This window comes from Eublepharis macularius, chromosome 1 (genome assembly GCF_028583425.1).
Source record: "Eublepharis macularius isolate TG4126 chromosome 1, MPM_Emac_v1.0, whole genome shotgun sequence".
Taxonomy (NCBI): Eukaryota; Metazoa; Chordata; class Lepidosauria; order Squamata; family Eublepharidae; genus Eublepharis; species Eublepharis macularius.
The window spans coordinates 150,177,548-150,193,720 of NC_072790.1; the positions used below are offsets into that span (position 1 = coordinate 150,177,548).

A 16,173-nucleotide genomic window follows, 5' to 3' on the forward strand; every position below is an offset into this window, starting at 1 on the left:
ATCTCACTGCCTGCATTTTTTCCTCAACCTTCCTCTAAGGGGGAAAAGGCCCTCCATTCCCTAGACTTGAAGAGGGCCCTAGCCTATTACCTTGATAGGACAAAGGAATTCCGCACCTGTCCTCACCTGTTTGTATGTTTTGGGGCCAAGGACAAGGGTAACAGGGCTTCCTCGCAGACCCTGTCTAGGTGGATTGTGACGGCCATTAGCAAGGCCTATTCCCTGGCAGGGGTGGCTTGCCCGCTCCATGTCAGAGCCCACTCCACGCGGTCCCAAGCATCCTCTTCCGCACTCCTCAGGGGGGTGCCCCTGGTTAACATTTGTAAAGCCGCCACATGGTCCTCTGCAGACACCTTTGTCAGGCATTACGCCGTTGATGTCAATGCGGAGCAAGATGTATCTGTGGCCAAGGCTGTCTTACACTCCCTTTTTTCCTGAGGGAGTTTTGGGATGACTTTTTTGGTGTACCTGCTGGGTACCCTTGAGTGAAAAAGTGTATATATGTACCTTGGGGTGTATATATGTAAATATTGAGTATTTATGTGTCCTTACACAGTATTTTTTACATAGATGCATATCTATTTATTGTTGATCTTGTTTGCTTAATAAAATTGTGTTGGACTTCACCCCCGCCTTCCTTATTGTGTGAAGCTTGGTACACTCCCATGTGTGGAGGCACAGAAGAACGAAGATGAAAACAGGGTTAACATACCTGTAACTTATGTTCATCGAGTTCTTCTGTGCTGACACACAACCCTCCCTCCTACCCCGCTGTGAACTCCAATGCACAATACTGTGATGGCTGTAACGGATATTGGTGTTTTTAAGGTGTTACGGCTGAAGTGTGTTGGTCAAGCGGCGGCAAGGGAGAACTGAGAGAAGGGGCCGTTGGTCGCTGGAGGATCACGTGACCGTTTGGGCGGGGAAAACGGTCGCTGAGGCGCGCGACAAACGGCCCCTTCAGAGCCATGGAAGCTCTAGAAAATTCTCCGGCGGCTGGCCTGCGCCTGCGCAGTCCCATGTGTGTCAGCACAGAAGAACTCGATGAACATAAGTTACAGGTATGTTAACCCTGTTATATACTTCAAGGAAAAGCTTCCAGATACATGGAATGAAGCGAGCATTGCTCTGATCCCGAAAGAATCACAAGATTTGACAGATGTGAAAAATTATAGACCAATTTCACTTATAAATAATGACTATAAAATATTGGCAAGAATATTAGCAGACAGACTTAAAATATGGATAATGGACTTTATAGGAGAGGACCAGGCTGGATTCCTACCAAACAGACAACTAAAAGATAACTTGAGAGTGGTTATAAATGCCATTGAATATTTTGACAAGCGACCAGATAAAGAAGTTGGCTTTTTCTTTGCAGATGCAGAGAAGGCCTTTGACAACTTGAACTCGGACTTTATGTTCATATCAATGGAAAAGATGGACTTAGGTAAAGAATTTATAGAAGCAGTAAAAACAATATATAAGGAACAAAGAGTGACAATGTGTCAATGACGACCTGACAGAGAAGTTTGAAATAAGGAAAGGTACAAGACAAGGATGTCCACTATCACCATTGTTATTTGTTATGGTCTTAGAAATATTATTAAGGCAGATTAGAGAAGATGACAACATAAAAGGAATAAAAATAAAGGGATCTTCATATAAGTTGAGAGCTTTTGCAGATGATGTGATGTTTATAGCAGAAGATCCACTACAAACTTTGCCAAGACTACTGCATAAAATTAAGGAATTTGGAGATTTGGCAGGCTTTTTTATAAATAAAAAGAAGTCAAAATAATAACCAAGAGTATGACCAAGAAGAAGCAACAGGAACTGAGTGAATTAACAAATTGTGAAGTGGTACACAAGACTAAATATTTGGGAATAGAGCTCACAGCTAAAAATATTGATCTATTCAAGAATAATTATAAAAAGCTCTGGACACAAATTGAAAGAGATATGATAAAATGGAACAAATTACAGTTATCATGGTTTGGTCGGATTGTCACAGTTAAAATGAATGTGTTGCCTAGAATTATGTTTCTAATGCAAACAATACCAATCATAAAAGACAAAAAACAATTTGAAAAATGGCAGAAGAAAATATCGGAATTTGTGTGAGCAGGGAAGAAACCAAGAGTAAAAATGAAAGTACTTTGTGATTCTAAGGAAAGAGGTGGAATGCAATTACCTGATCTTCGACTTTACCATGAGGCGATATGTCTACTCTGGTTAAAAGAATGGGTGTCTTTAGCCAATCATAAATTGCTAACTTTGGAAGGCTATAACAAAATTTTGGGATGGCATGCATATATGTGGTACGATAAGTACAAAATGGATGCAATGTTTCAGCACCACTATCTGAGAAGAAATTTATTGTTGACGGCTAAAATATAAAAAAATTATAGATCAGAAGAAACCACTGGATTATACCAGCTGAGGTGATCAACCCAAACGTAGAATATAAAGGAAAAGAATGGCTTACCCTCAAAGACTTAACAGAAGTAGTAGATAAGGAGATAAAACTCAAACCAAATGAGGAGTTGCCATTTAAATATGGCTGGTTACAATATAGACAGATTAAAGACCTGTTATTAAATGAGGAGTTGCCATTTAAATATGGCTGGTTACAATATAGACAGATTAAAGACCTATTTGATATAGATCAAAGGAAGACAGGTTTTAGAACCAAGAATTCAGAATTTGAGGAACTTTTGTTAGGAGATAGTAATAAAGCAATTTCTAAAATGTATAAATTGTTATTGAAATGGTTCACAGAAGATGAAACAGTCAAGGTACAAATGGTAAAGTGGGCCATAAACTGTAACAATGAAATAATGATGGAAGCATGGGAACAATTGTGGAAAAATACGTTAAAAATATCAACATGTACCAGTATTAGAGAGAATGGCTATAAAATGTTATATAGATGGTATTTAACACCGAAAAAATTAGCCATAGCTAATAAGCAGCTATCTAATAAGTGTTGGAAATGTAAGGAGCATGAAGGTTCTCTATTTCATATGTGGTGGACTTGCCGTAAGGCTAGAGACTTTTGGGCTAAAATATGTGCTGAGATGTCTTTAATACTCCAGTATAATGTTGTTAAAAATCTAGAAATGTTGTTATTATCTTTGCACTTAGAAGATGTTAATAGAAATGACAAGACATTGCTATATTATATGATAACAGCAGCAAGAATGTTATATGCTCAATACTGGAACAAAGAAGAAATACCTGAAATTGAAGAATGGACAAACAAATTGTTGTACATGGCTGAAATGGACAAACTAACAAGAAACTTGAAGGATCAAGAACCAAAAATATTTTTGGAAGATTGGAAAAAGCTGAAAAAATATATGGAAAAGAAATGGGATGTTAAGGGACAATTATGGTCTTTTGAAGGGTTTTAATGATACTAAGTAAGATAAGATATAGTTAAGATCTTTACTAATAATAAGTAAGAACAACTATAATATAGAAATAATGTGATATTAATAGCGGGGGGTTCAAGTGCTGTTGGAAGTCAACATCGAAAAGGGGGAGGGGAGGGGGTGGGGAAATATACTTGTTGGAATTGAAATGGATTGTATTTGTGTTTTAATCTGACTATATATTGACCCATCCAATAAAAATTTATTAATTAAAAAAAAGGGAAGAGGACTTTAACAGTGTTAAGTGAGGCTGCCATGAGAGAGTTTCTGAGAATGTTATTTCCAAATATTTTTATGTGCTACACTGTTCAATCTGTACACCTAAGATTTTCCAAACTGACTTCCTAAGTCATTTCCTAAAAACCATTACCTTGGACTTAGAATAGTTTATATGAAGGCCTTCTTTGTTACAATATTGGCCCAATTTATCCAATTGCCTTCTCAAACCAATTTTAGTGACAATAAAACCATGTCATCTGTATACAACATTATATGTACCTTGGTTCAACCCATTGCCAGGGCCATAAATTCCATGCCCTCAGATCTGTTAATTATATTGTTTATATATAGATTAAACAAGGTAGGAGCCAAAATACAGCCTTGCTTTACCCCCTTCTGTGCTGGTATATCATCCTTTAACACACCTTCCTTTCCAACTTTGACTTTAACCATGGTGTTTCTATGCAGTTGACTTATTAGATAGACCAAGCTTGGATCAATATTAAGTTTTATCAATTTCTTCCATAATCTATCCCTGTCAAGGGAATCGAAGGCCGAGGCCAGATCTATAAAGGCCACATATAACAATGGTTGTTGTGGGTTTTATTTTTATTTATATTTTTAACAAATATAAACAGTTGGGGCCAAGTTGATAGACCCATTTAGCATTAAAGGAACCTCATGTTGGTACTTGTCTTGGGAGGGAGGGAGAGGGTGCAACCTAAGATCCCTAGGATCTCTGGCCACTGGCAAAGACCAGACTGCCCTTTTGCTAGCCAATGCATATGGACCCAGAAAACAATACATCGCCACATATAACACTTTCATTGGGCCTCTAATTGCATCGGTAGCCAAAGAATATACTGTTTGACAGTGTTCGATTGTAGAGTGACCTTTTTTAAACCCTATCTGCAGGGGGTGAATTAAATTATTCTCAGTGATGCAGTCCTCTAATTTATTTTTTAGATATTTACTATAGAGTTTAGAAGCGATGGACAGTAGACTAATTGGCCTGTAATTATGGGGGTCCTTCGTATCGCCCTTCTTATAAATTGGAACCACGATGCTTGTGGTCCAACCTTTAGGGAGTCTACCCATATCATTAATTTGGCAAAAAAGTTTTGTCAATAGAGGGACCCACCAGTCAATATGTGTTTTATAGCATTCTGCTAAGATCAAGTCTTTTCCCGGGGATTTACCTTTTGGCAGAGAATAATTTGGAGGGTATTACATCTTTGGAATGTAGCCAGCTTGCCTTGACTGCCAGAACAGTGGATTGTATTTTTGGGTATATTCATGAAATTATTAATCAAGTTAAACAGTTAAGGGCAGAGGTTGCTGTTCTACATGATTCACGTAAGAAGACGCAAAGCAGCATTGGGACTTAGACTGAAATCGAGCCACTGGTCAAACAACCCTGTTCCTGTGAAAATCAACACCTACCCTTTGAAAAGATGCTGAGAGAAAGTACTTACCAATTAGTTCTTAAACCTGAAAGAGTATGTTTGACAATATGTAATTCCATGTAAGACCAGGCACCAACGTGGTCTGGTCTTTATAGGGTTAGAAGCTAAGGGGAGCATTTGTTTTGATTCTGAGGGGGTACTAGAAACGATCAACACAGAGTTCTGACGCCTAAGGATTCTGTCATGTAATGTAGGGTGGTAGTGGAATAAACAATCTGACCCCAAATTCATAAGGTTTTGGGGCCATTCTGAGATATTCTTTCTCCAAGAGATCTGGGCTCTGGAGTCAGCCCCCCACCATGATGGATGGTTTTATTATTTATAATTCCCCCACCATAAAGTTCCATAATAAGGGAAGAGGCTCTGGGGGTCTTTCCATTGCCATTAAGAGGAACCTCCACCTGGAAGTGGAGTTATTATCCCACGAGTGTGAAAACTTTGCACTGGTTCTGTTGTTGAAAGGCCCTCCCTTGGGATCTTTGTTATGTATTAATGTATATCTTCCATCTAAAGGAAATGGCAGGATAAATAATGACTTGTTGTGATAAACTATCTGAATTATTGGAAAGGCTAATGGTACAATTCCCAAAAGCTCAAGTTATTTTGGGAGGGGACTTTAATGTTAGAATTGGCCTTGAAAACAATGAATTGATCGATGGAGAGGACAGGAACGAAGGTTTTATAATGGAAGAGAGGGTGCAACAGGATCCTGTTAATAAAGCTGGTAGGAAGTTTTTGGAGTTACTGTCATTGTTTAATTTATACTTGCTGAATGGCTCAGGTCTCAATACTTCAGGAGGAGCTTTTACATATGTTTCTGCCGATCAGGCTAGTCTGATTGACTATATGGCGGTCTCTATGGAAGTAGTAAAAAAAAACTTATATTTTTGAGGTATTAGACACAATTTATAGTGACCATAACCCATTGAGAATCACTCTTGACTGCAGGGAGGAATCACCTATGCTATCTGGTAAATTCAACATTCATCCACAAGAGACCTAATTGGTCTGCCTGTGCACAGAATTCAATTGCTGAAGTCCTGAACAATGAGGAAGGTGTACTGGAAATTATGGGTTCCAGGCATAAAGATTTTGATGCGATTGATTATTATGAAAACATTGTCCAACACTTAACATCTTTGTTAATGTGTAAGGAACCAGTTATGTCCTCACATTTTTCCGGAAATGCTTGGTTTGATGGGGAGTGTATACAGTTGAAAAGATATTTACTGAAATGTGTGAGGGTTGCTAGAAGGAAATGGGATTTGAGATCCCTAAGGTCTCTAAGGGCTAAAAGCCAATATAAAAAGTTATTAAAGGAAAAGAAACAGGAATTTGCCAGCCGCTATTGGTCTGAGCTTCAAGAAGCAGCGAACAATAAAAATGAAAGCAGATTTTGGGCCCTGGTTACTGTTGGTTTTGAGACTGGATCTATGGGCTTAGACTGATTCTTGGTATAATCATTTTCTGAAGATTTTTAGATGTGAGCACAAGAATATGTTGTCATGTGTACCATTATTAAGCATGCCGAATTGGCCTCCAGTGTCAGAATCTGAAGTGAGACAATAACAGAATGCATAATGAGGGAAGTGAGTTATAGCCTAGGATTGGCATAGGGGTAGTACATAAACCCATAGTTTCTTTAAATGAAACTAATTCCTCAGGGCCAGATGAATTGTATCCAAGGGTACTAAAAGAACTTGCAGATGTAATTTCTGAACCTCTGTCCATTATTATTGTTAGGTGGATCTGTTACTGGTTGACAGATCACACCCAAAGAGTGCCTGTTAATGGTTCCTCATCCTCTTGGAGAAGAGTGAGAAGAGGTGTGCTTCAGGGATTGGTCCTAGGACCTGTTCTGTTCAACATTTTTATAAGTTATTTGGATGAAGGAATAGAGGGAATGCTTATTAAATCTGCAGATGATACTAAATTGGGAGAGATAGCAAATATGGTAGAAAACAGAGTCAGGATACAGGATGATCTTGACAGGCTGGACAAATAAATAAAATGAATTTCAACAGAGATAAATGCAAAGTTCTGCATTTAGGTAGGAAAAATCAAATGCATAATTATAGGATTGTGGGGGGGGGAATTGTCTTGGCAGTAGTATATGGAAGAAGGATCTAGGAATCTTAGTACACCATACACTGAACATGAGTGAGCAGTGTGATGTGGTAAGTAAAAAGGCAAATGCAAATTTGGGCTGTATCAACAGAAGCATAGTGTCCCGATCACATGAAGTGATAGTATCGGTCTGCTCTGCTCTAGTTAGACCTCACCTAGAGTCTTGTGTTCAGTTTTGTCACAATAATTTAAGAAGGATATAGACAAGCTGGAAGGTGTCCAGTGGAGACCAACGAAGATGGTGAGGGTTCTGGTGACCAAGTCCTATGAGGAAAGGTTGAAGGAGCTCGGTATGTTTATCCTGGAGAGGAGATGACTGAGAGGTGATATGATAACCATCTTCAAGTACTTGAATTGCTGTCATATAGAGGATGGTGCAGAGTTGTTTTCTATTTCCCCAGAAGGTCAGACCAATGGATTGATATTAAATCAAAAGAGTTTTCGGCTAAACATTAGGAAGAACTTCCTGACAATTAAAACCGTCCTTCAGTGCAACAAGCTTCCTTGGGAGGTGGTGCGCTCTCCTTTGGAGATGTTTAAGCAGAGACTAGATAACCATCTGACAGCAATGCTGATTCTGTGAACATAGGCCAATCATAAAAGGGAAGGCAGAAAGGGTTACATCAGTGCTTAGTTCTCCTGGCCCCTTCTTACGTGCCCAGTGTAATGCTGATTGCCACTTTGGGCTCAGCTAGCAATTTTCCCCAGGCTGGTTTGACTAGGGATCCTGACAGTGTTTTGCCATCTTCCGGGCATGCAGCAGGGGTCAGTGGGGGTGTGAGAGAGGGAGGTAATTGTGAAATTCCTGCATTGTGCAGGGAGTTGGACTAGATGACCCTGGAGATCCCTCTAACCCTATGACTCTCCATGTTGACAGACCTAGCTTCAAGGGAATGAACCTGTTCCTTGAGAACCAAAAGCTTCATGCATCGAGCACACACCCACAATTTCTACCTAGTGGGCAGATAACCATACATGTGGAACTCCCTGCCATGTATATGACTGTCTCACAGATAATGATATAAAAAGGTAAAAGATGAATACAAAGATAAAAAGTCTTGACTATTTATTTTCATGCAACTTTTGCTATGAAGGAAGCATCAAACTGGGGAATTATGCGAGAAATGGAAAGCCATAAAGAAGACCTCCATGAAGGGCAGTCCCACTCCTAGAGTTAGCTTGTATTATATGGATCTGTGTCATATGTTGAACTATGCTCATGTTGAATATGATCTAATTTCAACAAAACCGGTTGCTGACTACAGGTTAGCAAAAAAAACAGCTATTTGTTAGGAATTAAGTAATTTGGAGTTGGAGTCTCTGGGTCCATATGCATTGGCTAGCAAAAGGGCAGTCTGGTCTTTGCCAGTGGCCAGAGATCCTAGGGATCTTAGGTTGCACCCTCTCCCTCCCTCCCAAGACAAGTACCAACATGAGGTTCCTTTAATGCTAAATGGGTCTATCAACTTGGCCCCAACTGTTTATATTTGTTTGTTAGGATGTTTATACCCCGTTTTTATCCCCAGTGAGGGCCCAAAATGGCTTACAATTTTATTCTCCCATTTTGTCTGTACAGTGGGAATCCTATGAGGTAGAATATAGGTTGAAAGATAGTGACTAGCCCAAGGAAATCCAGTGAGCTTCTGTGGAAGAGAGGATTCAATCTTAGGGCTCCCATATCTTAATCTCGTAACCCCTACACTGAACTGGCCCACTTAGTTTTGATATTGTAATGCTGATCTTTCCCACCACACTCCACATCTTGAGCATCTTGTCCTTTGGAAGGTTATTTTATTTGCTTTGATTTGTAAGCCTGAGTGGCAGCGATCTGTCTTGCCTGACATAGGATACACTTAGGGAGACAATTGTTTGAAAAGTAGAATATAAATATTTTAAATAAATGCCTGCCTTTCTCCTGAACATTGTAATGCCTTTGTTCTGATGTCTGTCTGCTTGTATGCTCTTCCATAGGGTCGAAATCTAGTGTTGCATTAGCAGCCCTGCCATCTAGACTGCTAGTGAAATTAACCTTTGGAAGTGCTTCCTTTGTTACCTTAATTGGTCTCCTTGCAATAAGAGAATTGTGGGGGGAATTAGCAGCAAGGAAGACGGCTATGCGAGAGGTGGTAACTATGGGATCTTGTGCGCCAATGTCTACAAGGATCCCTTCCTCTAGAGAACCCTTTTAATAAGCAGGCAGATATTAGATCCAGAGGAGTTAGCCGTGTTAGTCTGTAGTAGCAAAATCAAAAAGAGTCCAGTAGCACCTTTAAGACTAACCAACTTTATTGTAGCACAAGCTTTCGAGAACCACAGTTCTCTTCATCAGGCAGATATTAAATCAAAAAGGGTTTTTTATTTAAAATATTACAGCTCAATTGCACACAAACACAGCTTCCCTCAAGTTTTGATGTGAAATGTAGGTGTCCTGGTTTTACAGCTTGGCTCTCCATTACAGCTGCAAGACCAGGATGCCTACATTTCCCATCAAAACTTGAGGGAAGCTGACAAGTGTCCAACCTGTGTCAGTCATCACTTGTAGCTTGGCTCTGAGACAATAAGGCTGGTGAACTTTCTCCAAAGTGGGACAATGAACTAGGAAGTTTGATTAGGTCTTCCTGGGAGGAACTATAGGTGTAAAAAGATTATTTGATGACCCACAATGGCTGGATGGGTGAGGCTATAATAGAGTGGATGAAGGGTAAAACAGCAGGGTGTGTGAATGGATTCATTCAAGTACTTCTGGAGACCTCCATTGTTCTATGGTTATGCACAATCTCCGGGCTATGGGGCTAAGTTAGTCTTACTTCTCACATTCCAGTACTTTTCCATCTGCTGCCTAGCCAGGCAGCTTGTCTGTTTTTTAAACGCATGAGCAGAGGGGCTTATGATATTGCCATATTCATAAGCCTTGATATTGTGAGGGCAAGTTATGACCACTTAACACCTTCTGAGAATCATTTGGGACTAAAAACATCAGGAGACAGTTTATTCGATAGTTTCTGTCCCACTTTTCTACCCAAAGAGGCTTACAGAGGAAGCAGCTTGCTAGGACTTTTGATCATTGGTTTAGGCAACTTTTTAAAAAAATTAAGGAACTTTCTGCTTTAATCCATATTGTCTGGAATTGAGAAATAGAATTAAAATGAATCCAGAATATATGACATTCTATCTGTATTATATGCATATATGAGAGCAGGCAAGATTTAGCTTCTTAGATTTAATAGCAAAGTTTGATCACAGTGTCAAAGAATCAAGTAGATTATTAAATGAATATGGCATATTCATAGTGATTTCAATGGGCTTAGGCTGAAGTAACTCTGCTTAGAATTTCTCTTTCAGTATAAGAGACTAGGTATGCTGGTGATCCATTAAGAGGGAGTTGTGGGATGTATATGTATTAGAGGGAAATTTTTGTTTTAGCTCAAATTTTGGCTGTTCAACTTTGTCACATTTTTCTTTTGTTGTTTCAGTGGTCAGTTATCAATGAACTTGATAAACTACAAAGTCTTCAGTCATTTGACTGCCGGAATAACCCTTTAATGAATACTGACAAAAACGTAGAGACCGTAAAACAACTTATTATTGCCAAAATAGGCCAGTTAAAGTTTTTGAACAAGTCCCAGGTATGTTGTTTTGTTTTTCAGTTATCACCACTAGAAAAACACAAGGGCAGTATTTTGAGAATGCCAGAAACACATGATGAGGAGCTTTGAAACTTCTGTTGTTTAAAGACTTTTTTGTTTTATCTGGGGAAACACATTTACAGCACACCGTTGGATATGCCTAATTAGCAGCATGGTTCTGTAGACCATAGTCGAGGACACCATGCAGCATCATTGTGGAAGTGCTACACTGAAGTTGCAGTCAGGCTACTGCTAATGGAGTGAAATACCAGTATGTTCTAATATCTGAAAGATTAAATTTGGAAGTATTTTGAAGGGGAAGATAGTGTAAAACAGCATGGGAGGGTAAGGAATGTGTACATCTGGTTGTTGTGGGTTTTCTGGGCTGTATTGCCGTGGTCTTGGCATTGTAGTTCCTGACGTTTCGCCAGCAGCTGTGGCTGGCATCTTCAGAGGTGTAGCACCAAAAGGCCTTTTGGTGCTACACCTCTGAAGATGCCAGCCACAGCTGCTGGCGAAACGTCAGGAACTACAATGCCAAGACCATGGCAATACAGCCCGGAAAACCCACAACAACCATCGTTCTCCGGCTGTGAAAGCCTTCAACAATACAATGTACATCTGTTAGAGCTAGGAGGAGGTTTGTTCATAATCTTAAGAAGCCAGGACTGTGACTGAAATGGACAGACAGAATTTAAATATAGTTTGAGAGTTTCCTTGGACTACTTGCTGGTCTCTTTTTCTGTTAAGTAACTGGGAACAGTTCATCGTTATAAAAGATTCCAAATAAGCAAAACGGTCCAACCCCTAACAGAAAGTATTTTCTCTTTTTATATAATTGGTTTAACTTTTCTGATAATGCAATATAGAGAAATAAGATATGTTTTGTTCTTGTTTACCATAGATCTTTCCTGAAGAAAGGAAGGGAGCAGAACTTGACTATAGGAAAGAGTTTGGAATTGATTGGATAAAAGCTGGTGGCAATCAAGACCCAAATAAAAACAATCCAAGTAAAGAATTTCTCGCTTCCCATCCTAGGTTCCAATTACTCTGTGATAGTAAGTATAGTGTTTGTAGAAGTTCAAATGTGAGCGGGGAGGGGTAGTTTGTTGCAGTATAGTCTCAGATTTATTAAGACATAAGCTTTTGTGGGCTAGAGTCCATTTCGTCAGCTGCATCTGCTCACAATAACTTATGCTTCAATAAATTTGTTATCAAGGTGCCACAAGACCCTTTGTGTCTGGCAATAGAAGGAAGACTTTCCTATTTTGACTTGAGGCTTTCAGCTCCCTGCATGCCTTAGTAGTGTGTTCCTTTCAGACTGGCAGGCCAGTCAAATTGACTCCATCATTTTAAAAGCATAAGACATAGTTGGGGATCGGTAAAACTTTATTTTTAAAAAGGAATCATTTTTAACTGTTACAATACTGAAACTTAATGTAATACTAGTACAACGTGGAACAACAGATAATAGAAAAGTGAGGTAACAGATGATACAAACAGAATGGTTTTAAATAGGTAAAATACAGTAGTTTTAATAGAACTTTTATAAATGAGCACTTTTATTCCTTGAAAAGTGCCTACTTGCATGCATTGCACAGCAAAACTGCATGTTGTGTGCAGACAAAACTTGCACATTGTATACATTTTTGAGGGGAGTCTTGCAATCCTTTTCACACAGGTGTCATCTACCTTACAACTCCCAGCAGTTCAGTGGCAGCCTGTCTGGATCCTGATTGCAAATGTTCAATGTTCCTTGCTTGAATTAAGGGGGTTAGCCTGTTAACAATTTACCCCTCCGCGCGCACACACAAATATCTTGTCAGTCTTCTGTGTCACATCCTTGAATAACTACTGTGGGATAATTAGTTCTGTTCTTTCTGACAAGTACAGGAAACACCTATCTGAAATAGCTGACTATTCCAGAGCCACTTGGTCTGTGGGGATTTAATACTTTTATTTGGCTATGTAAATTTCCAAAATAAGAAAGCTGAACTTAGTTTTCATAGATGGACTGCAGCTTATTTTATCAATATATTCCCAATCCATATACCTCCAGATTAAATTGTCATAACCCAACAGAAATGGAATTTGGACCAAATTGACCCCACCACTTTTAAGCCTATGACACGAACAAGAAAAAAAAAAGTAGGCACATAACAGATCTTGCAATGGAAAGGAAAATCCCATTCCTGGAATTTAACAAAAGGTTAACAAAAAGAAAATATTTGCATTCTTTCTGCTAGACTTCTTGTAAACTGCCCTTAGGCTGCTCCTGTTGAATCCTTACAATTAACAGCTCTTCCTGAACAACGAAGGGAAATAGCTAGCTCTGTGGACAGATGGCTAAAGTTCCAGGCTGAATGGCTCCTTCAAGTCTGGAAAATGTGAAGAGGTTCAGAGAATGTCTGTAAACATGCCTAGGCTTGTCTTACAGGGGGATAGAATGGCTCCATTTTCCAATATTGCAATACATTTCTATTTGAGCTATTTTCTATTTTCCATGTTGCTATTGGACATAAGGGAAGCTTTGATAGAGCACAATCACGGAGTTTTTACGTGCTCCTACTATATACAGAACAATTCGGGTTGCAAACACTGGTTTTCCTTGGGGTTAATTTCAACCCCCCATTCTAAAAGTGGTGTAAAATTCCAAATATGAAAGTGTGATATATTTGCATGACAAATATTTAAGAAGAGAAACTTTAGTTTTCACTATTTGCTCTGCCTTCCTATAAAATGGAGATAATAGGTGTTGGTCCATCTATTTTTACATAGAAACAATGCTAAAATCATTTTTCAGTATTTGTTGGGGTCACTAGAACCCCCCATATATGCATAGTACTTTCAATTTCAAGCCAAGTCTATTGGGGGTCAGAATGACCCCCTTTACCCTTTTGATGAACTTCACAGTTAAGAAAGGCAGTGGAGAGGGAAGAAAGAGACTTCAGGGCTCTCCGGTTCATTGGGGAGAAAGCATAACAGGAGTTTGGTGTCTGTAGAAAGTTTTAAATGGGTAAACCAATTTTTTCCTTTGACTTCCAGGGTCAAAATACACCCCATTTCCTTGGAGGTTAATAATTATACTTGCCTTGCAGTTTTTGTAGGGATGGGCACAAAGCACAAAGTAACACTTTATTTGGAATAGTTACAAATATTTGCAAATCTGAATGTTATACTTCTGGACATGTTCAGCATCACATTGACTCCTATAGAAAGCAGCCAAGGCTGCTTGTGAGAGGAGGAAAGTGAAACCTATTCTTCAGAAAGCTTGGCTGATGTCTTGAGACAGGAAATTAAAACAATCTGCAGATAGCCTGGTACAAAGGGTGGTAGGGACAGAGAGCTCAGTGTCCCGACTAGTGTTGCCATGGTTTTGCCTAGTGAGGGTGGAATGAAGTGAGAGCAAAGCCTGTGAGTGATGTCTTCCTGCCCTTATGAAATTCGGAAGAAGACACAGACACCAATGGGCATATTAACATTGGTTCTTTCCAACTAAAAGGCGGGCATAGCTGCTTATATAATTTCCCTGCTGTCCACTGACCATTTGCTGTTGATTAGTGCTCTGCATACTGCAGTGGTCTTTTCTTTGTCCCTTTCTAAGTACATCAACCTACATTTGATTCCCTCTCTACACCTTAGTGTATATTACGAATATAATAGGTTAACTAGATTGTAGATTAATAGGGAAATTTTATATTAAGTTTCTGCCCTTTTGGGGTACATCAGGTATAAGGATGAAGTTTGATTTAGATAATACACTAGTGGCCAAAGTTGTGGAAAACTTTTGGAAAAAGTGTATTTTTGAGGTTTGATGGCTCATAACACCACTTTTTTTTTTAGTAATACCATAAAGTTATATATCAATGGAAAGATACTTTAATCAAGAATGTAATGCAATAACTTTTATGAAGGAAATTTTTTTAGAACAGTAGTTATAAAGAAGAAAATTACAACACAGAAAAAATGAGTTATACAACAATTCTCACCATGTCAGTTAATACTTAGTTGGGTGACCTTTTGCTTTAATTACGGCCTTACAACGCCTTCCCATGGAGTGAACCAAGTTTTTTAGTTCTGCAGCTGTTATAATGTGAAACTACGATTGAGTTATTGCTTCTATTAATTGTGGTTTATTGCTGGGTTGCTTCTCACTAACCAGTTTCTTTAGTCAGCTCCATAGATTTTCAATGGGGTTAAGGCCTGGGCTATTCCCAGGCCGTTCCAACAGTGGAATATGATTATCTTGAAACCACTTTTTGCACACAGCAGCAACATGACATGGAGCTGAATCTTGTTGAAATATAAATGCTTCATTATCTTGGAAAAAGATCACGTATGGAAGGCTTCAGTTTGGGCTCAAGTATTTCATTTATGTATTTTGGGGCATTTATATTGCCATTTATCAAGCAAATTCTGCCCACACCTTTTGATGTCATACAACCCCATATCATAACACTAACTGGGTGTTTCATGGTAGGTGTAATGCAATCGGGATGCAAATCTTCTCCGATTCTTCTCACGTATTTTATGCCATCACTACCAAACAGGGAGATTTTGGTCTCATCACTCCAAATAACATTGTCCCATTGTTCCGCTGTCCAGCTAACATGAGTTTGAGCCCAGTTTAATCTTTTCAACCTTTGTTTGAGAGAGAACAATGGTTTTTTTCTTGGAATTCTAGCATTAAAACCAAATTTCTCCAGTCTGTGCTGAACAGTCCTTGCACTCAACTTCATATTGAATTGCGCCATTTCGTTCTGTATACACCCGATGATTTTCTTCTGTCACCTAGGCTCAGTCTCTCAATTCTTCTATCATCCCTTGCTTGTGTGCACCTTTTCCTGCCTTTACCAGTCTGGTTTTGTAGTGACTGAGTTTCCTTATACCTCTTCAGAAATTTAGAAATGCCACCTTTGGTTAAGTTTCCACCAATTTTTCTTCTAATTTCTTCATAACTGTAGCCTTGTTGTATTGCCGAAGGCTTTCACGGCCGGAGAACGATGGTTGTTGTGGGTTTTCCGGGCTGTATTGCCGTGGTCTTGGCATTGTAGTGCTACACCTCTGAAGATGCCAGCCACGGCTGCTGGCGAAACGTCAGGAACTACAATGCCAAGACCACGGCAATACAGCCCGGAAAACCCACAACAACCATGTAGCCTTGTTCACTTAATAGTACTGTTTTACATCGCTTTCTGGGTGACCAGTCAACTCTTTGTGCCATTTCTTTAATTTTACTACGTTTTACAAGCTCACTAAATGAAAGAACACAAACCTTATCAACTTAAGCAAGTTGTG

At 39.2% G+C, this 16,173-nt stretch overlaps 1 protein-coding gene across 4 annotated transcripts in view; it reads left to right on the plus strand.

The window, feature by feature from the left end:
* The window catches only part of TBCE (tubulin folding cofactor E), a 109,486-nt gene that overhangs the window by 86,540 nt on the left and 6,773 nt on the right, over positions 1 to 16,173 (plus strand). For all 4 annotated transcript variants that reach the window (XM_054975090.1, XM_054975071.1, XM_054975098.1 and 1 more), the window contains 2 exons: positions 10,723 to 10,875; positions 11,780 to 11,933. In XM_054975090.1, the coding sequence (XP_054831065.1) occupies positions 10,723 to 10,875; positions 11,780 to 11,933 (307 nt within the window). The remainder of the gene's footprint in view (positions 1 to 10,722; positions 10,876 to 11,779; positions 11,934 to 16,173) is intronic.